This window comes from Notothenia rossii, assembly GCF_949606895.1.
Source record: "Notothenia rossii genome assembly, chromosome: 10".
Lineage (NCBI taxonomy): Eukaryota > Metazoa > Chordata > Actinopteri > Perciformes > Nototheniidae > Notothenia > Notothenia rossii.
Window position 1 is genome coordinate 47858322 of NC_136908.1, and position 24768 is coordinate 47883089.

The following is a 24768-nucleotide window of genomic DNA, read 5'->3' on the forward strand; positions in this document are numbered from 1 at the left end:
TGTGTGTGAAATATCAAAGTACCAAATCAAGTGTGCTATATAGCCATTACACTGCAAATACTTAATTCTTAAACATCTATTACTCTAATCTTCAGACTAAAATAAAGTTTTTGTTGCAAAAAGTGAATCTTGAAAGTTGAATCCACCTTGTCAAATTGAAAATCAAATGAATAAAATAATACGATTTCAAAGATTAAGATAAAAAATAAGAATTCTTACTATATTATTAAACCCCACATTAGCCTGTTAGCAGCATGTTGCTGTTCTCTGAGCCTGGCGGGGGGAGTGGATCTCATGAGAGTGGCACATTTGAGAAACAGAGGGACCATATGGACCCGGGGAATGTTGACCAAGGTGACTCATGTCATGGCCACAGGAAGAGACTGTGCCAGGCAGTGAGGACACTCCGTCACACAGGGACTGTAAGCACTGGTGGGCCATGACTACAGCACAACAGAATGCCCGGTTCCTTCTGCTTAAGCCTCTTCTGAGGATGTGTTATTATGCAGATCGATCTGCAGTTGGGGTCACTCATTGAGCAGATCAATTTCAGAAAGTAGATTTTCTTTAATTGTCAGTTCGAAAAAGACAGCTCTATGTATTTCTGTTTGCAGTTACAGTATCCTATACAGTTTACAGTTATGTTGGTTGAATTGACCTCATCTCTTTGTTTACACATTATGCAATAAGTATTACACCCAAAATTACACACATTGTTTTGAGTAAGTGATCCAATAGTCAACATTGTCCCTTTTTAACACTGTGGTTTGCACACACTGAGATACTCTAAACATTGTGGTGTAGCCAGGCTTTTTTGGAACAGGCGTTCAGATATACTGTGTGGGCAGAACATAGACAATGAAATGCATTTGTTTAAGCTGGTCCAACATTTACAGAACCCATGCTGAATAATAAGAACAAACATCATTGATACATGAATAGCATTTGTCTTTCTGCTATCAGTCTGTTAAAAATATTCCACTTGTTTACACACTTTTTCTTTTTGCTGAAATAAACGGATCATGTACAAATCCCAGGGTGTTTATGATTTAGTTATAAACAAACATTTATTATATAATTGTCTGGACTGATGAGTATTTATGTAACTGTTGGCAGATTTAAATTCTCTCATGTTGTAAATAGGCAATTTGGCTAGGGAAGAAAGGATTCAGCAACTTTTGTAACGCTAATTAGTGTCTTTATTTTACACAAAACAAAATGGTTATTTTAGGGGTTTAATTAGGTATGCCTGCCTGTGTATATACTGTTCTGTAATTAGTCATTACACATGCCGTTGATGTTTGTGCTCATAACAGTGTGCTAATGTGTTCCAGTCAAATCTAACCCATCTTTTGTTTCCTGCACAGGGTAAAGAGTGGTTATGTCTCAACTGCCAGATGCAGCGAGCAATGGGCGGTATGGACCCCCCCGGCATGACGAAGCCCAAACAAGGCTCGGCCCCGCCCTCGCCCCAGAGACAGGGGCCTGGCAAGCCTGGCAAGCTGCTGATAAGGCAGCAGAGTGCCTCCGACCAAGGGTTAACACCTCCGACCACACCCAGACAGAAATCCCCTACCTCTCCTGGGCCGCTTTCCCCGGGCTCCTCGTTGGGAGGGTCCCCAAAGATCGACCCCAAGACGGGCCGTCCCATTCAGACCAAGCCCAGTCCCCAGCAGTCTCCAGCTAAAGCCAAGCAGGAGTCCAGCTTCTTTGGGGGTTTTGGAGGTATCAGTCTGGGAGGCTTAACAGATACCAAACCTGTGGGTGCTTCGCAAGCTACCGAGTCTGTTACAGGGAAACTGTTTGGAGGGTTTGGCGGTTTGATGGATTCACCGAAGCCTCAAGCGCAGACTGCCCCAAAGCAGGAGGAGTCGGTGGCTGGGAAGTTGTTTGGAGGTTTTGGAGGGTTGACAGAATCAGCTAAACCTCCCGCAGCTGCTTCTCAGATGTTCAGTTTTGGTTCTTCACTCTTGAGTTCAGCCACCATTATCGTCTCTGGAGAGGAAGAGAAGAAGCCGGCAGTATCTCCGCCTGGGTCGCCACCAGACTCCGGACCAGGTTCCCCTATGGATTCTGAGCCTGGTTCACCACCTGACTCCCCCTTCTCTGCTCCTGGGTCGCCTCCTGATTCGGACTCTGCTCCTGACACTCCACCTGCTAAGTCCAAGAAACCCCTCAGAACCCTTTCTGTGGAGCAGGGGGAGAAGGGGCCAGCAGCTGAACCAGCACCTGCCCCTGAACCTGCCCCTGAACCAGCACCTGCCCCTGAACCAGCACCTGCACCTGGCCCAACTACCAAGGAGAGCTGCCCTCTCTGTAAGACGGAGCTGAACGTCGGATCAGCAGACGCCCCGAACTACAGCTTCTGCACCGAGTGCAAGAAGACAGTTTGCAACCTTTGTGGATTTAATCCTACTCCCCATTTAGGAGAGGTAAGAACATCATTTATCTTAAGCTTCCTGTGCACTCTGCACCTACCAGTAATTTATGCAATCTGTCGTGTATTAATAGAACGCAAACATCCTCTCGATGTTTCATTGAAATAGGTCACCGTAAAGATACCATCAGGAGGATGGGCTCTGTGTTTTCCCCACAAGCACATTGCAAAGTACTCTGAAAGGAGGATAGCATGTTATTATTTCAACAAAGTACATACATTTACACCAAATTACCGTTGCTCACATTTGACTTCAGTAAATTTGATCAGTTACGCTGCATTTTAACAGTCTCTACTACCAAGCTTTCTCTAGGGGAGAGGTCAGCCTGAAGGATAAATGAAATAGTTTTGAGTGGACATCTCATCATCAAAGAGCACTTTCAACAATTGACTCTTAAACTGAGTGTGTGTGTTTCTGTTTCAATATCTGCTTTGTGTGTATTCTTATTTGACTGAATAGAAACACTTTCTTCCCATTGACTATGCTTTTATTGTGAAATTTGTTATAAGCTTTTTGAAGTGTGTAATGCTTGTATGTTTGCTTGCTAGTGTTTGTGTATGAGTGTGTTCTTTGTCTTTGTTTGTCTAATGATGACGTGGAAACCTAACACTTTAAGCCTTCTTATCTCCAGAGGTGTGGGGACTGGTTTTCCTGTGTTTCTGTGGTGTTTTGTCTCATTTGGAAGTAACACGGTACTGTGAGATTCACTGAGCAGATGGCACTCTATGGTGTAGGATCAGTATATTATGTGAATAGAGGCCAAAGTGTGCTTTCGTATGAGTGGTTTTTCAGCATGCAGGCAACACAGATTTACATATGCTAGTCTAAATATTCCATATGAAGTACCTTAGTTATTGTCTGTTTTGTAATCTGATGATCTTTTCTGACATGATCATGTGATTTAGGGTACAGCTTTATCCTGTATTGAGATATGAAATCACAACTTTGTCAGATGGTGGTTTCAATGTGGTAATCTGCTGTGTAGTCCGTGCTCTATTAAGAACCATCTGTATCACAGAATATAACTATAGCAAAGTTTAAGACATGTTTCTTTTTAAGCGTTATTGAGTAAGCATTAAAGGTGCTGGTCAGCTAATTATTTAGGTTAAATTCATTCTCTTGTTATTAGAGGCTAGCTTTACCCCCTCTTTTCCTGATGTTGTGCTAAGCTAACATATCATGTAACTCAATTTCTGCAAATGTCTCACTATTTCTATGCCTGTTCGACAAAGACAATCTTGAATATCATTCCTGTGTATGTAAGTGTGACCTTCCATGCCACTTTTCTAATGTATAATCACCAAAATGTAACATAGAAAGATAGAAGTTCTCCCCTGACTCATTGCTAAACTAGCACTCCAAAACAAGATGGCCGCGATAAAGACTACAATTCTTTACTGTCTGTTTCTTTTTCTGTAACCTTAATTTGCACACGCTTGCTGGTTTAATGAGCAGCTGAACCCCATAATCACTTAATTGAGGCCAAGCATGGGGAAATATGTAATTATGCTGAAAGAGATGGGCATCCAGGCCACTGATGCTCTAATTGGATATAGATCCTTTTAACACCATGCTGTTTCAAAGCCAGAACTTCCAGCCAGTAAAGAATGATATTGTTACAAATTGATACAGTACAAGAAGGATAAATCATATTTGACTCATCTAGGACTGACTACAGTAAGGATATAATGAGTATAAAACAGTGTTACCTTGTAAAGACTGGCTGTAGGAGACACACACAACACCTTGGTTGAGTCATCGCACACCCCCCCCTACATACTGTGCCTCGCTTCTTTGTCATTGGCTGTCATAATGCCGGCTGTCAGTAGGGGTTCACTTGCTGACGCATGTGAGTCTGTGTACATGAGTGTGTGTCGGAACTGAGCAGTATGTTTTATGAGCAAGACTGTTGAGATTGTGTAGTCTGGGCAGGGCTGCTGTGAGGCTCCACACTGTAGGTGACTACAGTATGTGAGACTTTGGGATACATGTCCTTCCATGGGTAGGGTTAGGGTTCACGCATACCGTATGTGTCAACATGCGTGCGTGTGTGGGCGTAATCTCTGATGCTTAGAAGGATTTAAAGTACAGCAGGAAGCCAGTCATTTCTATCAAGGCTTGATCCTTGACTCAAGTGTCTGTGCGTAATCCTCATCAATACGAGTCGTGAAAATAGGCTCCTTAGAAAAAAAGCAGTCACCTTCTTTCACTTAATTTTTGTCTTTCTTTTGTTGAGTTTTCTGTCACCTTTTTTTTTAATAATCTCTTTATAATTTCCTTCTGTTTTATGTATTTAATCTTTTTAAGGCCTAGAGGAGACACTCTGAATACCAGCAGTGTTGTTTGTGCTTATTCTCCTCTTAGAGAGTGTGTTTCTGTCACACTCTCCCTTAGTGGTGCTATCCCTTTGCCTTTTTCACAGTCGTTCCTTTTGATGTAGGGAAAGTCTGTCCAGCACTGCTCAGCGATGTCATGTTGCCCTTATCAGTAGTGAGTGTGCTCGTTGGAGAAGTCTTACGTACAATGGGAGAGGCACCACTTTGCTATCAAGCACAAATGAAAGAAACTAAGCTAACAGTGTGGGTTCCAAGCTAGATACATCCTGTACCACCTTACACCAAATAATATCCCATCTTTCTGACCAAACTCTCTGGAATATGGAGAGTTACTGCTGTGTTTGCATGATTTCTTGTTGCCTGCAGCTTATGATCCAATCATAGATACAGTGACTTAGTTAAGAGTTTCGTTTTTCAGTCTGACATGTGCACCATTTTTTTACATAATTTTAAATTATGATTCATTTTGAGTTTACAGTCATGTTTTACTCACCAACAAATAATGCTTTGCTGTAATACATTATATATCAAATGGTCCCCTTGGCCTTAATTATTTAACACTGTATGGCTGAAGAAAATGTCCTGGTTTGCTCATTTGCTGTCCTGGCAAGAATGAAATGTGATAATTAAAACCTTTTTTATGTCTGTAAGCTAAATATGAAGAAACAGCCGGTTAGCATAGCTTAGCTTAACATTTTTATTAACATTTATTGTTAATTCATTTATTTATTTGATGGTCTTTATGTTTGATTGTATTTATTCATTTTGTCTTATGTCTTTTCTTTTCTTTTTAACGTAGAGGGTTATCATTATTTATTTTTTATTATCATACCTATGTTACCTCCTTGTGTCCCTTTAATTATGATATTAGGTTATTTATGCTGCATGTATTCAAAAAGGTTGTACCATTTGACCTGAAGAGAATTTATTGCGCTTTAAGCTGCACCTGGGGTATGAAAAGTGCTATATAAATAAAGCTTTATATTCGTAATAATAATACATAGATAAAGGAATAGGTCAAAGTAGGTAAGAATGGAGAAACAGCTAGAGTGCGCTAGAATTTGAAAGTACGCAGCCGAAAAAAATCTGCCCCTTCTTTCAGACTTCCTTACAGAGCCCCTCCTCCAACACACACGAACGCGCACATGACCAATGAGGGCACGAGATAAGTTTGTGCACAGATGGAAGGTTGAAAGGCAGGTAGGCCATCCAGTTACTTTAGCCAGGCTAAAATGATTGGTCGTGCTTTTTACAGCGCCACGGCTTCCACAGATGAAATGTTTTAATGTATTTATTATCAAAGTATTTAACATATTCATTGCTATCGGGATGTTAAGAGCATTCCATGGAATATAACAAAAAGTGTTTCTGAAGTGAATTACCTACCCCACCTTTAAGGCAAAACATGGTTATAGTAACGTGTGTTTCCAATGACTAGATCTCAGTTAATTCAATGTGTTCAATGTGTGTTGGTGCTTGCATGTTTTTGATGGTTAGGCCCATGACTTGCAGCTCTGAGGCTTGTTACGCCCACTCCCTACGTGGTGTTCCCTGTGTCTTCCTCCCTCATTGTTATTCTGTGGCCGTGTTGAAAGAATCACACTACCTTGCCAAAGTCTGGATCCTCCTGAGTCTGTACTGGCAGAAAAAGGCATACTTAAAATATAGAATTGAATCGGAGGGATGAAACCCCTCTTTAATGGTCTCACATGCAGAGCACACAGCACATACAGGGAAATGTGGCCTCTGCATTTAACCCATCCTAGTACCAGGAGTCTAGTACTAGGAGCAGTGGGCAGCTATTGTATTGCCCGGGGAGCAATGGGAGTTGGGGGGGGGGGGGAAGGGGGGTGTCCGGTGCCGTGCTCAAGGGCACCACGGCAGGGCCCAGGGGATGAACAGGGACCTCTCCAAGTAGCAGTCCACACTCCATATTTAGGTCTGTTCGGGGACTTGAACCGGAGACCCTACGGCTCACAGTCCAAGCCCCTACTGACTGAGCCTCTGCCGGACAACTTCACAGTCCCACATGCAATACACACATGTGTACACAAACAGCCTAAATCATGCACACATGAGGTCAAGGCTCTAAAAAAGCTCCGCATGGCATTGTTTGTTTTTCTCTTTACATAATCTGTCCCATCTTGCAAAATTCAATCCAAATTTGATTGGTTTTGTGATTCATGTGTTTAATCCAGGCTGGTCTGTATCTGACACCATATAGTCCAGTTGCCTCACAGCTTTGCCATCACTTGCCCAGGAGGCGTAAGTGTAAAAAAATAGCCACAAAAGAGTCAAAAAGGGGAGAAAACAAGCAACTGTGGGGCAGCTCTCTCTCCCCCTCTCTGTTCGGATCAGGAAAGCACAGGTTCAAACCCCTCTGCAGTCAGCATGTCGTTGTGTCCCTGGGCAAGACACTTCACCCCAAATTGCTCCTTTGGGGATTGCCCACAGTATTGAGTATGTAAGTTGCTTTGGATAAAAGCATTTAACAAGTAAAATGTAATGTAAACAAATGTAATGTCACTTAGACAAAGGCCCTGTTTAGCAAAATCTTTAAAGGTCCCCTATTGTAGTCTTTTTCCACAATATATTATAGGTATATACAAAACATGTGTCTGAAGTGTTTGGCTTGAAATACCAAACAGATCATGCATTGTAGCATCCCATAATCCCCTCTGTTGTTGCACTGTTTCAAAAGTGCTGATTCTGTGTCTGTAGCTTTAAATGCTGATGAGCTGCTGCTGGCCACGCCCCTCAGAGAGATGATTGGTTAAAAAAAACACAATGGTGCTCTAGGAGGAGATTCAGGTGATAAGGTGGGCGGGCGTTACCTTGGTTGGTTATTGGCTAATGGTTACACATGCCAAAAAAACATTGTGACATCACAAAGTGACCAGAATCTGATCAGCTCATTTTAGGTATTTCTATAAATGGAACAGGACAAAAAGAGAGAGAATTTTTTTCCTGAAACTTTCCGAATCTCTTTACACAGAGGGGACACATGTTTATGTATAAAAGACATACAAAAAGTGGATTTTGCATAATAGGTGACCTTTAAAAAAAAAGAAAATGTTGACGGTACATTGTTGATTTAAAACATTTTATTAGATTCAACGTTTCAGTTTTTTAAGTATGTCTGTTGGCAATGTTGTGTTCTGTTATATGTTTTCCTTCAAAATGGTATTTTTGTTGCAACTGGCAACCCGCAGTCCCCCACATGCCCACCTGTTGAAGGCTTGAAATGGATCGTATTCCCCCTTCTAAGAGTTATTGTGTGTGTGTGTGTGTGTGTGTGTGTGTGTGTGTGTGTGTGTGTGTGTGTGTGTGTGTGTGTGTGTGTGTGTGTGTGTGTGTGTGTGTGTGTGTGTGTGTGTGTGTGTGTGTGTGTGTGTGTGTGTGTGTGTGTGTGTGTGTGTGTGTGTGTGTGTGTGTGTGTGTGTGTGTGTGTGTGTGTGTATGTGCGCGCACGCGCGCGAAATGCATTGGTCTCTCTGCTGGAGAAGTGTTCAGTTAATTTATAGTAGTGTGAATGCTGGGACATTAATAGGAATTGACTGTTAACATCATGTATCCTTGCTTTGGCTGAGTGATTGCACACACAGGGTGAATGAGTAGTCTTGTTTGCCCTATTTACCAGGTCCAGGACCCTGTTCAAGCTGTGACAAGTGGTTTACCGTTGTTTTAGAAATTGCTGTAATTGAAATGAGCCGTCCTCAGGCTCTGCAAACAGCCTCTTCTCTTTCTTTTTAAACGGCTCACCCCGACAGCTCCACTCCAGAATGACTTTAAATGACTCCTTTCTAATTTTCTGGTGCTCGCAAAGGGCCACATTTTAGCCATTGACATTGAGCCCTTAGTGCCAAAAAGAAGGGGGGGGGGAAGAAAGCCAAGACATCATGTGTGCCAGCACTGAGCCCTGCTTAGACAAAGAGGCAGGCAGAGATACTGACACTCGATAACACACACATTCTGGCAGCACCCTCATCTAGTTAGCACAGGCTGTTGTATTTACATCCTGACTGCTTGCCCCCTGTAGCACAGAGTGACAGCAGAACTTCAGTTTAGAGTTTAAAAAACAAGTTTGGATGGAGTGTCTGACTTCGACCTCTCCCTAAAAATTGATATTCAATAGGTGCGGCCAACAACAAAGCCAGGAAATCGCTCCACCTCAAGAAATCATTTCCATGCATTAAAACCTGAGAGGAAAATAGATGAGGTTTTTTTTTCACACCTTTCATCCTTATTGGATAAAAAGGGAATGCAGCTGGAATGCACTCGTTGGATTGACGGATAGAAATGATCCTGGTCACAAACTGCCTTTTAAGGTCTCTAAATATACTCATGCATAAAACAAAACACTATACTAGAACAAAGTAAGGAAAAAGCACAGAAAACAGAAGAGACAAGAGAGAATGCTGTGACATAAATACAAGTCCGGCAGAGGAGTCAAGAGGATAAAGAGGGGAGGGGGGGGGTGGGGTCACAAAGGATGTGGGTGCCGGGTAATGCCGCTCTAAGCAGTGCAGACCGCAACATCCTCAACATTGTGCTCCGTCGTGACTCGTGACTCACTCCTCTGAGCCACATTAAGAGCACCTATAGGCAGAAATGAATGTCATGCAGTAACATGTGATGAAGCAGGAATTGGGACATCAGACAGTAGTGTAAGAAGGAAAGCTGTTTTATGTGGCTGTGTAGGGTTGATTAAAGTTGCATGTAACTTGTAACATTTGTATGGAAATCAAACACATTTATCAGCAGGTTACTAAAGTTAATGCTAATGGTGTATGAGGCGACTTGTCATTATAATGTTTAATATGGACTGCCAAACCAGCTCTAAGCAGGTGGAACTAAGGTGATTTAAGGAAGCATATATATTGTGATACCTCGACTCAATATAAAAATATCTATCTTGCTGTATGCCTCTTTGGATTAAGGTGCCCGTTCTGTACGATATATGTTGGATAACTAGAAAACAATAATAGCCATTGACAGAAAAAAGAAAGGCTTCTTAATGTCTTAAAAGACAAAATGATACTTATCCTTGAAGCTGACACATGCAGACAGATTATGAGGTGGGTTGCAGAAAAACACACACAGCTCCAGACAGGAAGTGGCCTGAAACGAGCGTCAATCTCCTTAATCCCTGGGCTCAGAGTAAATAAAGGCTCTGTCTCACACCTCTTGATTTGTGTTAGAATCCCTAGACTCATACACACTACCGCACAACTATTTCTCCCTTTTTCACTCACCTGGCACTTTAACATCCATCCACAATGTAGAAACACAGTCTGACATTTGTTAAGAGAGAACATGTATTCTATTGTAAGTCATCAGTGAGATTTGAGTTGGGTAAAAGATGGATTTGTTTCCAGAGAATGTTTGCTCAGATGGCTTTTTGTGGTTTCCTACAGCACTCTGCTTCACTCACATGCATCTAGGATCGGACCAGTACAACCACAGCCCACTAGTGCTGGTAACTAAGCTGCTGGAGGTTAAAAGTACTTTTCTCAGAGGCTTTTTGAAAGAACAATTTGATTTATTCAACTTCCCCCTCTCAGATTTAGCTGCTCATTTTGGGATTGAAGCCAGCATTATCCTGGTCCAGTGCCCAGTTTTTTCCAGCCTTAAGGCTATCACTGCCCACATAACATTTAGTTTCATGGGTCAAACGAGCATTGAAACACACACGAGCATGGTTCATGTGTAAAGAGCGCATACAGCACATTGAACCGGAGATTGGAACATCTATAAGAGAGAGATATTTATTAGGAAAAAGATCTGTTTTGGCTTGAGCTGATGCTGTGATGTTGCTTGTGCATTATAATTAAGAAGGCCACTCAGTAGGTGACTCGACCAATGTTGTAGGATGGACACAATATTTTCAACAGCTTTATAATTAATACTAGTGCAGTGTCTGTCAGAAATGTCACTTCCTTGTGTCCTGAATAATACCCCCGCCAAGTTTGTTGAGAAAGCGTATAAATAGATGTGTGCTGTAACTCTCCAGCCTGTCTTTCTGTTGTCTAATCTGTTGTTGAATGTGAGTGACATTAAGCAACCAGTTCCCAGCATGCCGTTCAGTGTTGTACCCGCTAATAGGGTTCCCTTCTTAAATCATTACACCGTGTGTACGTATTGCATATTGGCAAATATTTTTGAACAATCAACTAGGATAGCTGGCCATAGAATAACATTAAAAACTGCATATTCCATGCTGGCTGGTACTGCGCTGTGATTGGTCATCTACATTGGGCACACCTGGTCGCAGGTCTCTTAGGGATACGTCACATTTGAATAACTTGTTTTAAAATGTGAGATGTTTCGAGACTAATTTGCATTTACGATTTGGTCTTGCCTTGTCAGACTAGTACCAATACATTTTCTTTTGGAATAATCCATTTTCAGGGTGGAAATATCCATATTTGCCTGTTGTTGAGAATTAGAGGAGAAGGTTGATATTTGACCGTTCTTTAATATGAAGCTCCCTGAGTCTAAAGAATGGAAACAGGCAAAAAACATCTAGTTTTTATTGTTCTATATTGGTTTTATTTATAATGAAATGTAATGATTGAAGGTCACTCCTGGCATTCATCATGAACTGCAGCTTGTCCTGATTTCCTGGCAATTCATTGGCAGATTTCTAGGGTGATAATGTTAAGTTGGTTGGCAGGAGGTGGTGTCGAGTCGCCTCCAATGATCACTAACCTCCTTCGCTTGCTTCACCCTTTCCCTCACAGCTCCATGCTCCTTTTGTTTGAATCCTCTTTGCTTCCCTCCCCTCATCTCTCTGTCTCTTGCCTCTCACACACCATTATCCCCCTTTTCTTTCATTCCCTCTACCTCCTTCCTTCTCTCATCTTTCTTTATCCATCTGTTCCATCTTCCTCTAAATCCTCATCTTCTCCAAGTGTCAGTGCCAGTCTTAATCAAAGGGCCTCACCGACCTTCCCAACACTCCAATTCCCAGTTGGGAACAATAACCGAACATAACTATGGCTACAGCCCATCTCGTCTCAATATCTGGTTTCTGTCTGCGGTTTTCTGTCCGTCTACTTTCCGTGTCCTTGGAGAAACTTTGAAGAGAATGGAAAGTTGGAGATGAAACACTCACACTGAATCTGTCTTGACTTATTTACGTATAAGCTTGTATTTGTTTGAGAAACGGTGGGAAGAGGAAGAGCAAGTTGTCACTTCTCTCCGAAGTATTTCACGCCTTTCATCTGATATATGACAACAACGTAAAAACTCCTATCTGTGGCTGTTGGTATGTGTCAACATCCATGCACATGTGGTGGTTATGTGAGCGAGTGACTCCCCGGCTTTTATGAATCATCCAGGCTGCATCACAGCAGATTCTCACACAGACACTCCACATTGCTTTTAAAACTTGCAGCAGGGAAGATTGTCATTCAAAGATACACCTTCTCGTTATATTAATGATTAAGGCAAAGCTGCAAGAGAAGAGTGTATCATCCCCGCTAATTTAGACCCTGCAGATTCACTCTATAAATGACATTCGTGATGTACAGTATGTGTCCTGGTGAGAAGGCTTATCTGAAGATAAAAGACCAACTAGGTCCTAACCAATGATTGTTGTCGTTATATAATATAATCTATTCATTCATTTTGGCCACGCTAACAGCTAGGGCAGCTGATTGTAAACCTTTTTTTTAGATGGACATTTCTCAACTACCTGACGGATTGCAATTGAATTAAGCACACACACCCATTGTCTTCAGAAAAATATATTCACTTACAATGATTTTATCGGCAAATCCTTCGCATTTCAAATGACGGACACTTTTTCTTTGCCAGGAACGTAGACAGCAATGACACAGAGAGCAGGCTGCGTGTTCTTAGGTATAAAACTATTTGCAAAATTGGGATCAATAAAGTATATCTCATCTGAAAGTGCCTTTTCGAGATAAAACACTTATATGCAGACATCTGAAACAATTGGGTTTCTGGGTATTACATTTTCCTGAATTTGTTGAATTCTGATCAAAGTCATCTTGTTTAATTTTAAGTAAAGGCAGACTGATGTTTCAGGGTGACAGCTGTTAGACTTGTCAGTAGGAAATGCATTAAAGATGGCCACTTAGCAGTTAAAGAAACATATCTGCTTTAACAGAGAGGTTATTCCTAATGACTTAAAAGAGGGCAATTTAGTGGCCAAGGTTTAAGTGTGCCTGTGGGGATGTGTTGATAACGTCGGTGATGACTGGCTCTGGAGAGGCTGAGGCTGACCGGCTGTGGGTTCTGCTTCAACTATCTGGCGGCAATCTCTCCGGCTTTGATTGTCTGCTCTCTCTGGTTTAACTGATAGAGCCATCAAGCTGGAGAATCTCAAGTCCTCCCAGCAGGGACAGATGTTGATAATGCATGCTTTATTACTCAAATACACACTCACATCTACGCTGTGCCCATCATCATTTCTGAGGATTAACTGGATTTATGTCAAGTTGGGACCGTAACTCACTAATGTCAGCAAACATGTATGTTTTCATTTCCTCTTTTGCTTATTTCATCTTGTGGGTGGCAATTGCAAGTATGAAATGTTTGCTGCTTTTTTATGTTGGGTGTGTGCCACAGATATCTGGTGTGTCATTCTCTCAAGACTGCAAAAGGATTGAAACAGGGCTCATGCCTTATTTACCCTGACGCTGCGACATCCTCCCTCTTTCTTCTGTGCCTGCAGAGAGGTGGCTCGTCTGTGACAAGGCTTTACAGGCCGGCTGCGATCTTCTCTGAAGCCCGAAATATTGCATAAACCCCACTGTTAACCCAGGCCAAGGCATTTCTTAAGGGGGGGTCAGAGGCGTATGTTTGAGCACTTCAAAATGTGAAAGGAGCTGTTACCTGGTAGATACATGCAGGCTGGTTTATAACATGCTGACATTTTACCCTTCTTTTTTTTAATACTTTTTATTTATCGGTTTATTTAATTAAACAGATGCACTTTCTTCAGATTATAAACTCATATTTTTGTATACAGTATAACCAAATCAAAACAGAAAAAACAAAAAAAGAACAAGAATCTAGCTAAAATACAACATTAAATAAAAATACAAATCTAAGCAGTAATATGTTATGTTAGATAAAAGGTGATAACAAAGCAACATTTCCCCCTTCTAAGAGTTATTGTGTGTGCGTGTGTGCGTATGCGTGTGCGTGTGCGTGTGTGTGTGTGTGTGTGTGTGGTACTCATAAAACATGTTCTGACCTGGTGCTATGGCTATTTGTGTGTGTTTGTTTGCACTGTTTATAGCTCCAGTATTATTGTTCTCAGATGCAAGCCCGTTGATTGTTTGTCAACACTTGTATTTCCACTTAAAGCACAGCAGTACTGGATATAAAACTCTAATAATAGCTGCAGCTCTTGATTTATAGCCCTCATCAGGGCCTTTAGGTGCGGATGTGTACGCCTCGGGCCCTGTGTCTATGTGAATACCTCGGGAATATGCAACAATTATCAGATTGCAAGGACAGGACAGATTTAGCAGACCTCTAGGATGACGGATTAGGCAGCGGCGCCAGCAATGTGTTTGTTTCTCAAAATACAACGCTGTAAAGATTTAGGTGAGGACTATATCACAATGGATTTTCAGGAAGAGATGATGGTATTAAAAAGAAAAAACGGCAGTGGGAAACTCCTTAAATTGGCCTTTGCTCTGCCTCAGCGTTTGCAGAGATGTTCAAGGATCTAAAATAAGATGTTCAGGGTGCAGAGAGTCTTAGGGAAAACTGTCAGCTCAGTGAAGGAAGCCTTAACATAGCCTATACACACACCATTAAAGTACACAATCAAAGAAAAACACATTCAAAACTGTTTCTCTGTCTGCTACATGACATGTCTGCCCAGGCCACCCAGCCCTTTTGGACATGCATTGGTAAACACAGCCCCATTACCATGCATTATGCATAGTCTCTTAAGTCCGATACATGTAAAAGCTTCCCCTTAAAATAGCATGCCTTGCACTGGTGCCTCGTCACAGTGACGTTTTAACTACGTGGAAACATTTGGTTTCACATGACTGTGAAAGTCAAGTCATTTTGTGTTATTCAGAACATCATATAAATGGTTATGTTCTAATTAAATGTTAAAAATGATTGCAGCAAACATAATGAATTCCTAACTACTTACAATGTGTTCTCATCTTTGTCTTACAGAAAGAATGGCTCTGCCTCAACTGCCAGACACAGAGAGCCATGTCTGGCCAGCTGGGAGACGTGCCACCTCCAAACATAGCTTCCCCAAAGAAGCAAACACCTGCTCCTGCTCCCTCCTCCACCCCTGCCCCTGCTGCTGTAGATAGGAAACCTGTAGTAGAAGCAGCAGACCTAACCCCACCAGCTCCTGATACCAAGGTATTGCCTGAAAACATTCCCACACCTGACCTTGAAGTCCCTCTTTCCGTTAGCCCCCCTCCTCCTGATATAACCCAACAGGAAGCACCACAGTCAAAAGAACAACCACTAGCAGCTGAACCAGTGTCTGAGCTTGTAGTTCAGCCTGAACAACAAGGTCCGATTTCAGAGAGTGTAGCAGCGAGTGTCCCTGGAGTTGAGCAACAGCAGATTAGCTCTGATAATGTAGCAGAGGATCCTCCTAACTCAGAGACAAATGTGGATCAACAAGCACAGAGTTCACCTGTCAGTGAAACCCCAGCAGGTGAAATACAGAGTAGCTCTGAGAATGCGACAGAGGACTTTTCTCCTCCTGTGGAAAGTGAGGTGCAAAATGTACTGACTAATACAAGTTTAGATGAGACAACTGTCCCTGCTGAGGTAGAAACGGAGCCAAAACTTGAGATTGCCCCGATTGATGCTGTAGCTCCCCTGACAGATATTGAGAAAGTGGAGCCCACTCCAGAAATTCTTCCAGAAGTGACACCTAATTCAGTTTTGGCGAAACCTGCCTTGATTCCAGAAGCAGTCTCACAGGAAGGCCCTGTTCAGGTTGATCCAAAGCCAGATTCTTCAGCTACAAATGTAGAAGAGGAGAAAATAACAGATGTAGAACTTGATAAGCCAAGTGAAGAACCCCATATAGATGAAACTACTTCTACTCCACCAGACACAGTAGAATCAGCTTCTAATGTGGAGCAAACAGACATCACAAACCCTGAAGCCGACAGTATAGCACCTGATGTTAAAAATGAAGATGTACAAATAGAAGCAGAACCTATAGAAGATAAGCAAGTACTGATAGAAAGTGCTCCTCCACCTGTGGTTGAGGTTGAGGAAAATGTAGCTCCTGCTGACAAAGTTGAGGTCCCTAAACCTGACGAGACACAGCAAGAATTCAAACCAGAGCCACCTAAATGTGTAGAAACGGATAGTCCTCCACTGATGTCAGAAAACATTCACCCTTTCTTAGCTTCAGAGGAGAATAATGAGGCTAATAAAGTGGAAACTAAGCCCATCGAAAAAGAGGAGGAGCCTTCCGCACTTGTCCCAGCAGATAAGTCACCTTCTGTTGCTCCAGTTGAAGGAGAAACCAAAGAGGAAACAAAAGAGGAGATTCTGGTTGTGGATAAAGTTAATATTGAAGAAGAAGAAACAGCTCAGCAAAAGATTCCTGATGAGGAATCAACAGTTCCAATTGAAACTGTTAAGGATAATGCTGAAGAAATAAGTATTGAGGAGAAAGCTGTAGAAAAAGAAGTTGTTGAGGAGATAGCTGTTGAGGTGACAGTAAATGAGAATAAACCATCTACTGACAAAGTCGTTGAAGATGACAGAGTTCCGGAGAATGCAGCAGCAGAGAAAGCTATTGAGGTCAAAGATGATGAAGGGAAAGCTTTTGTAAATGAGGCTGTTGAACAGGAAACAGTTGGGAAAGCAAATGACCAGAAACCACTTGAGAAAGTTGATGAAGCTGAATCAAGTCCAGCACCTTCCTCTACTGAAACAACAAGTGTTTGTCATGTAATAGAGAAGAGAGAAACAGAAATAGCAAGAGAGCCAGCTCCAACTACTGCTGGAAATATCCAAACAGCTATAGATACAGTTTTAAAAGCTGGTGATACATCTGAGAAAGTTGTGGATGCATCTGTTCCCCCAACTCCTGATGACAGGAAAGAGATAGAACATGTTGATGTCAAGGAATCATTGCAAAGTGTAGAGATGGTGTCATCCTCAGCTGTCATTAGTGAGACAGAAGTCAGAGATGTAGCCTGTGAGGAGACACTTGTTCAGGATGAAGCAGAAGCTGGATCTCAAAATACAAACAGTATAGCTGAAAATCCACATGAAGTAAAGAAAGAGACGTTGACTCTGACAGGGAGTGATGATGAACCACTTGAGAAAGTGGCAGAGCAAAAGGTGTCAATCAAAGAGGTGGAAGAAAAACCTGATAAAATAGAGGATGAGTCACAACCTGTTACTGGCAACATTCAGGAATCAGAGAAGGTATCAGAGACAAGCGCCGTGTGTGACAAAGATAGCAATGCAGAGTCTAACGTAGGAAAGAACGCAGAATCAAAGAAGGATGAATCTTCAGAGACAGATTTAGAAAATGGAGGAGGCGTATCTGTATCAGAAGCAACAGCCCCTGTAGCAGAACCTGAAATCCCAATGTCTCTAGTGAGTGAGCATGACAATGAACCCAAGGAGGGGAACACTAACGTGGAGGAGAAAGAGGAGGCTGTAACCCAGTCTCTGGGAAAGCCCAGTGATGAAGATGCAGTCGCTGAGGTGACCATAGTATTTAGCACAAGTAGTGGTATCATTCATTATTATCTTTGTACATCATCTGTTTTATTTCTGCAGATTTTAACACACCAATAATCTCTATGAAAAAAATAATGGTGTCTTTTTTCAATCCAACAGGTAAAAACATTGGAGACCTTGAAAGAGCCTGCAGGGAAGGATATGGTTGCAATGGATAGCAGTCCCACCAGCCCATCAGACCTAGCTAAGCTGGAAAGCTCTGTCCTTCCAATTCTTGAGGCAAAGGCAACCACGCAACAAAATGATGATGATGAGGAGGAGAAACTAACAGACACTTTAAAGTCCAGACGTAGATTAGAGGTGCTTCCTCTCTCACTAGACTCCCCAAGCTCAGAAGATGACAGAGAACTTTCTGATAAGAATGCCAAAGGCTCCACAAAGAAAAAGCTTCTTGTGCCCATGGATGTCAGGGCAGATTCGCTGGAGGATAGCAGTGAAAGCTTTGGGAAGGAGAGCCCAATGTCTGGGGATGATGAGGACTTTATTCGAAAACAGATCATCGAAATGAGTGAGAATGAAGATGCTTCCCCGTCTGATGAGGAAAACCTGATCCAGCGTAAGATCAGAGATCATGAGAAGAAACAAATGGAGAAGAAGACAACAGAGGCAGTAGAGCGGAGTTCATCAGGAAAAAACCGAAGACTTACCAAGAAAAGCACAATAAGTCCAGATGATGAAGAAGATAAACAACTCCATGGCTCGTTCGATAAACCTGATATAGACAAAGAGGTGGGACAAGAACAAAAAGGGTCTCAGAGTGGTACTGGAGTTCGCCAATTCCAAACTATGGAGCTGAATTCTACCAGCAGCCCAATACGCATACCTAACGATGGAGAGCCTGAAATGGAAAGCCTTACAGACTCTCCTGATGATCGATCTAGAGGTGAAGGGTCGTCCAGTCTACATGCTTCCAGCTTCACTCCTGGGACATCCCCAACATCCATTTCATCACTGGATGAAGACAGTGACAGTAGTCCAAGCCATATCCGTTCTGGTGAGGGTAAACAACACAGGAAAGCCAAACACAGACAACCCGGTCAAGTGCTGCCAACTATCGAAGACTCTTCTGAGGAAGAAGAGTTACGAGAAGAAGAGGAGCTACTCAGAGAGCAAGAAAAGCAGAAGGGCTCTGGGAAGAAATCTAAGAAAGACAAGGAAGAGATTCGTGCCCAGAGGAGGCGAGAGCGTCCAAAGACGCCACCAAGCAACCTTTCCCCCATTGAAGATGCCTCACCAACAGAAGAACTGAGGCAAGAGGCTGAGATGGAGGAAATCAGGCGATCATCTTGCTCAGATTTCTCCCCCAGTATTGAATCAGACTCTGAAGGATTTGAAATCCACCCCTCAAAGATTGCAGCAGTTCAGAAAACCTATCAACTGCCTCTATCAGTATCTCTTCACTCCCCTTCAGATGATAAATCAAAGAACAAATCTCTCAAATCTGCTGATGAGGCTTACGAGGAAATAATGCTAAGGGCGAAGTCTCCAACACTTGAGCAAGGTGAGATTCAACCCGGAAAAGAGTCCATTTATGGAGGCATGCTTATAGAAGACTATGCTTATGATTCACTTATTGACAATTCAACAACTGACCTTAGGGAGCCAGAAAAGATTGCTGTTCCTTCTCAGCCCAAACCACTGAGATCACCAGATGAAGTTTATGAAGACATGATTAAAAAGAGGCAGGAATTCATGAAGCTGGAACAAGAATACGAAAAGATTCAGCCTAAAAAGGAAAACACTAATCCAGAAATTGTGTTGCAACCTGCTGAGAATACATTCTCCAAAAGCAGCGAAGTAACCTTAGGCGCAGATGGGAAGCCATTGTTGGATGCTGAAACTGCCTATGAAGAGCTAATGAAAAAAGTGCTGACTCCTGGAACAAGTCCAACTCAGCAGGATCCAGAAGTGGAAGCCACGGCTTATAGAAAGGCACTCCATCCCATTCCAGACTTAAGGGTGACGCAATGCTCTTCAGGAGAATTGTCTTCTGATGACGAGAGTATGATAAAAAAGGAAAAAGGTACAACTGCAGTATCAGGCACAACATCAGCTATGGAAACTGACCCTGTAACAGTGTCCGAGTGGCCCCAATCATCCACATCAGATCAACAACCTCAAACCACAATTGCTGAATTAAAGGATGATGTTGTTGACTTATCCAGTGCACTCCCAAAAACATCAGCCACTGTAATTGCCAGTGTTTCACCCCTGCCCACAGTTCCACAGTACACACCGAGTATTCCTAGCGTAGTCTCTACTGCCCCACCTCTACCCCCTAAGCCAAGTGTCCTGTGTAGGGCTAATTCTCAGGAAAAAGCAGAAGTACCTGTTCCACCACCACTGCCTCCTCCAACTCCACCAAAACCTACAGTTTTTCCAAGGAAAGCCCCAGTTCCACTTCCACCTCAGGCTTCAGCAACTCCAATGAGGCCAGAGATAGGGGCAGTGACTGCAGCCCAAGGAACTCCTACAAGACAAGCAGTGACACCAATGTACAAGCCTCATGTTCCTCCCCCTGTTGCCCCAAAGCCATCCATTCATTCACCAGGACATAGTGTCAAACCACCAATTGCACCAAAGCCTGGCTCCCAGCCTTCTTCACCTGCCCATGCCCCATATCCATCCAGACCCTCTGTACTTCCCACTGGTCCTACTGAAATGACTGCTCTAAATCTGAGCCCTTCTTCTGAGAGTAAGCATTTCCATCCCTCACCAAAGTCACCTTCTTCTCCAAGATACACCAGGAATCTACGTGACACATATGTAGTTATTACACTGCCATCTCAGCCTAGCTCTCCTGTAGAAGGTATTTCCACTATGGCTCCTTCTAGCCCTGGCCCAGCATCCCCTTCTCACCAAGCTCAGCCCCAAAGTTATCACCAAGCACAGCCTCAACATTATTCAAATCCACCGCAACATCAACAACCAACCCCTCCTCAAACAACCAGGGTGCCTCTGGCATATACTCGATTCACAGAATCCATTGAAAGTCAAGAGATTTGTGGCCCAGAAAAACATGTATCTAGTTCTTGTCACATAATTGAGGCCATATCTGCCTCAACACAGCCACCTGTGGTTATGCCTAACCTGATCTCTCAAGTAGTCACCACCGAAGTCCAAAGGACCACTGTCTCTGTTGTTCATGAAAGGACAACACCACCAGTACCAGCTCCAAGGGCAAATGGTGTCCCAATCTCAATGGAGAAACCTAAGCCCCAATTGCCAGCACAAAATGGACAGACTGTCCAACCCTTTGAGGTGGTGGATCTTAGGACTGTTAAGGTTGATCAAGCTTCAGATATGAATGGTGTGGATCTATCTGCTGGCCCAGACTCAAGACGTCAGACTTTTCCAACTGAAATCAGTCGCCAAAACAGTGCAGTGCAGTCACCTGTAGTCAACCTTAGTGCTGAATCATCCACTGTTTCTATAGTGACTGATAGTATCACCATTGTGACCTGTGCTGCCACAATCCAGCAATGTGACAATGTAGACACCTCTCTAGTATCTTCAGGTCCTCTCGAGCTAACAAAAGTCAAAGCTTTTGAGCCTGTTTCTCAAATTATATATCGGCCAATTGATTATCAGCGCTCCACTAATGTTGGTACCGAGATTCCTATTAACCTATCAGTTGGATCAAGTACAGGTGGAGGAACTTTCCAGACCCCCCCTGTCACTATTGCACCCACTTATATAGCGAGTTGTGCTGCAAATGGATTAACTACGGGAACAACCACAGTGGCAGGAGCTGTTGACCTAAGCACAACTAAACCATTCAACACTATGGTATCAATGGATGCTGCTTCTGCAGAGATGGTCACAGCTGTAATCACAGATGATGATGGCAAACCAGTGGATCTGACTGCAGGAAAAAAGGCAGTATGCTGTGATGTCATGTTCCAAATCCCATTTGCAGGAAGCTGCACTTCTCAACAACCTACCACACCTCTACCTGAAGATCGTTTTGGATATCGGGATGACCATTACCAGTATGACAGATCACCTTACAGCATGAGAGGTTTTGGTGGAATTAAACCTTCAATGTCCGAGACAAACTTAGCAGAAGCTGGTCTGTTCTTTTACAAAAGTAAGAACAGCTATAATTTCAGTGGCACAACAGAGGGTGCAGTAGATCTTACCTCGGCAAAGATTTCTGATGCAGGTCAGTGGAGTGACATTGCTGACCTGTCACTTAAATGTCAATTTGAACTACCTCAACTCATTTATGGCTAAAAGACATTATTTTGTTTGTTATGCTTTTCTTTTTGTCTTGCATGGAAATTCATCTTTTTTTTCCTTTTTATTTTTACTCTTTCACCATATCTTTTTGTTGCATGCTGTGATCTTGTTTATACGTATTGCACTTCCAAACATTGGATTTTCTTTCTTCATTTTTTTCTCCCCCATTAATTGGATAAAGCATGGCTTGCTTCATCATTGAATAAGTCTGCATTATTTGGACTCAACTGATATTTTTGACTTTTGACAGGTGAAGCTGTTGACTACTCCAAGAAAGGGGCTTATGCAGGAATGACAATTCCACCATATTCCCAGACCAGAGTCACAAGTGCTGTTGGTACACTCTTTGGTTCAAGCAGTGTCTTGAGGTCATCAAATGGCGTGGTCTATTCCTCTGTTGCAGCACCAATCCCATCAACGTATGCCATTACCAACCAACCTGGGTCCATCTTTAGCACATCATACAACTCTCTGTCAGGTATGCATACCAGTGACACCATGCCCTCCCTGTCCAACCTCCAGAACTTGCCACTTACAAGATCCCACAGTTTCCTGTCGACTATCTCCATTACTGCAACGGAAGAACAAGGAGATGCCCCACTTAATCTAGAGATCTCAAGAAGGGGTAGCATTGCTGGTGTCACCACACTACCAGCTTCCTTATCCCTTGACACTTACACTGATGCATCGCTAGAAGCAATAGCGGCTTCACTGGAAGCTCTGTCTTCACCCATGGTTCCTGGGGATGGCCAGTATCAGGCAGAGCGTGAGAGGCTAGAGATGGAGAAACTGAATCAACAGCGCCTGGCTGAGGAATTAGAGTGGGAGCGCCTGGAGATTCAGCGATTCCGAGAGCACGAACAGGTCTTGGTGCAGAAGGAACTGGAGGAGCTGCAGTCCATGAAGCAGCATATCCTGAACCAACAAGAAGACGAAAGACAGGCCCACCTTATGATGCAGAAAGAAACATATGCCCAGCAACAGCAGCAGCTTGAGCAGATTCAAAGACTCCAAGAGCAACTGCGCATGCAGCTGGAAGAGCAAAAGCTTCGTCAGATGTACCCAGGTGGGGACATGCCCGGTCACGGTGTGCAGGAGGCAGTTGTTTTGGGACCTGATGGCACAGTGCTGTCTCGAAAGATCACGGATAGTGGGTGCCAGACAGATGACGAGGATGAGACAGTTAGTAAAGCTTACACTGCAGGTAGAAAAAAGAGGAGTGCTAAAAAGAGTGTTGACAGTTGTGTGCAGACTGATGATGAAGATCAAGACGAATGGGAGGCTGAGACCAGAAACCGTCAAAGCCGGCCACGCACTGCCAGGGGTGATAGGGGTGGGCAGTCAGATATGTCTTTTAAAACCCACACTGAGATTTCTATACAAACAGATTCTGAGGGGAACATTATAATGGACACCAGGATGGAGCTGTCTGACTCTGAAAGGACCTCACCTAAGAAACGACCTACCCCCTTGGAAATAGGCCAGTCTTCTAACCTCAAAGTTGATTCCTCCACACTAGCACCTTCTAAATCTGCCAACGTACTCTATTCCCCAATATCTCCCTGTATATCCCCGAGCAAATCCCTTGAGTTTGTGTCCTATGAGAAAAAACTGGGTGATACAAGCCCACAAAACCTAAAGGGGAGTCCAGATCCAGCAAGTCCCAGGGGACAAAAAGGCATGCAGAGATCCATGTCTGACCCTAAGCCCGTGAGCCCAACAGGAGAAGAAAGGGGAACCTCTGGGGATAGCTACACTGTGAGTACTGAACGTATAACTTCAATTAACATAAATATAAGAAAAAACAAGTGCTGGCTGACAAAAAGACACATTTTAATTGTGTCTGAAGTGTTCTTTTGGTTAATAAAATATCCTGGTAGCAGCTCCAATGAAGGCAGTGTTTGTCCTTTGCTTTGGTTTGTAATGCTTCTCATATTGCAACTTTGATTCACCTTTTCATTTAAATACATGTCATCTCCTAACAGTACCATATTTTTTCACTCACACATCATCTTATAATTATTAAGATATTATTTCTGTGAATAATTCAGTTTAAAATTACTCTTCATGTAAAACTAAACATTAGTCATGACCATTCTTCGTGACATAATTGCTCAGTGGTTATATCTATTTTGCCCCGTGGCGAGAGTTTGCATGTTCTTTTCATGTTTGCATGAAGAAACTTGCACACCATACTGTATGACATTTTGTTCACCACACAGCTGGCCTTAGAAGAGTTGATTCACCCACATTGCTGCACTTTGACTCCTTAGTAATAGAGAATTTTTCTAGCAGAGATAGAAGAAAATGCTCCATTTATTGATCCTAATGTTATACAATGCTGCTGGTTCCATCTTGCACATTGCGAAGTGTACTATATGTAAAAGCTTAAACTCTGAATGTGAAAGTAAAAGGAACAACTGAATAGGTTGCACATATTCACTTTTTTTCTATGGTGCTCCTGGCCCTCATAGGGTATGGAAGTCAGTTTTCAGCCTGGGCAATTCAATGTTGAGAATCTCATACATACATAAAAGGATGGGAAATGAGCTGAGCTTGCAAGAAAATGCTGAGCTCTCAGAGATCCACAGAGGCTTAGTGTGAATAAATTACTTTTTTTTTTTTTAAACCAAACGTTGTATGTGGAATTTAGTGAGATTGTGGGTAACATTTATGGGCAGGAATACATATCTTACTGGAAGGCACAAAAGGTGCAAAAATGGGTGTATTTCAATAAACTTTCTTACACTTCACATTTTCTAGTCTATATCCTTATTTAGTATCGTTAAACACTAAATAAGTGTTATCGACACTTAAATATTAACATTATACAGACATTAGAATGTATGCACTTTTTTCCTTTGAGACAACTGAGATTGTGAATAAAAACAGCAATAATCTGTTAATCTGTCAATAATGTTAATTTTACATGGCATTCCGTTCAGATAAATTATTTTTTACATGTTAATGACTACATAACCTGCTGAATAATTTATTCTGGGGATTAGGAC

The 24768-nt window shown here is 42.6% G+C and overlaps 1 protein-coding gene across 1 annotated transcript in view; it reads left to right on the forward strand.

The window, feature by feature from the left end:
• pcloa (piccolo presynaptic cytomatrix protein a) overlaps positions 1-24768 on the forward strand; it is a 62560-nt gene that overhangs the window by 3860 nt on the left and 33932 nt on the right. The window contains 4 exon segments of the mRNA XM_079654791.1: positions 1368-2432; positions 14951-15148; positions 17615-19016; positions 22008-23515. Coding sequence (XP_079510917.1) covers positions 1368-2432; positions 14951-15148; positions 17615-19016; positions 22008-23515 — 4173 coding nt within the window.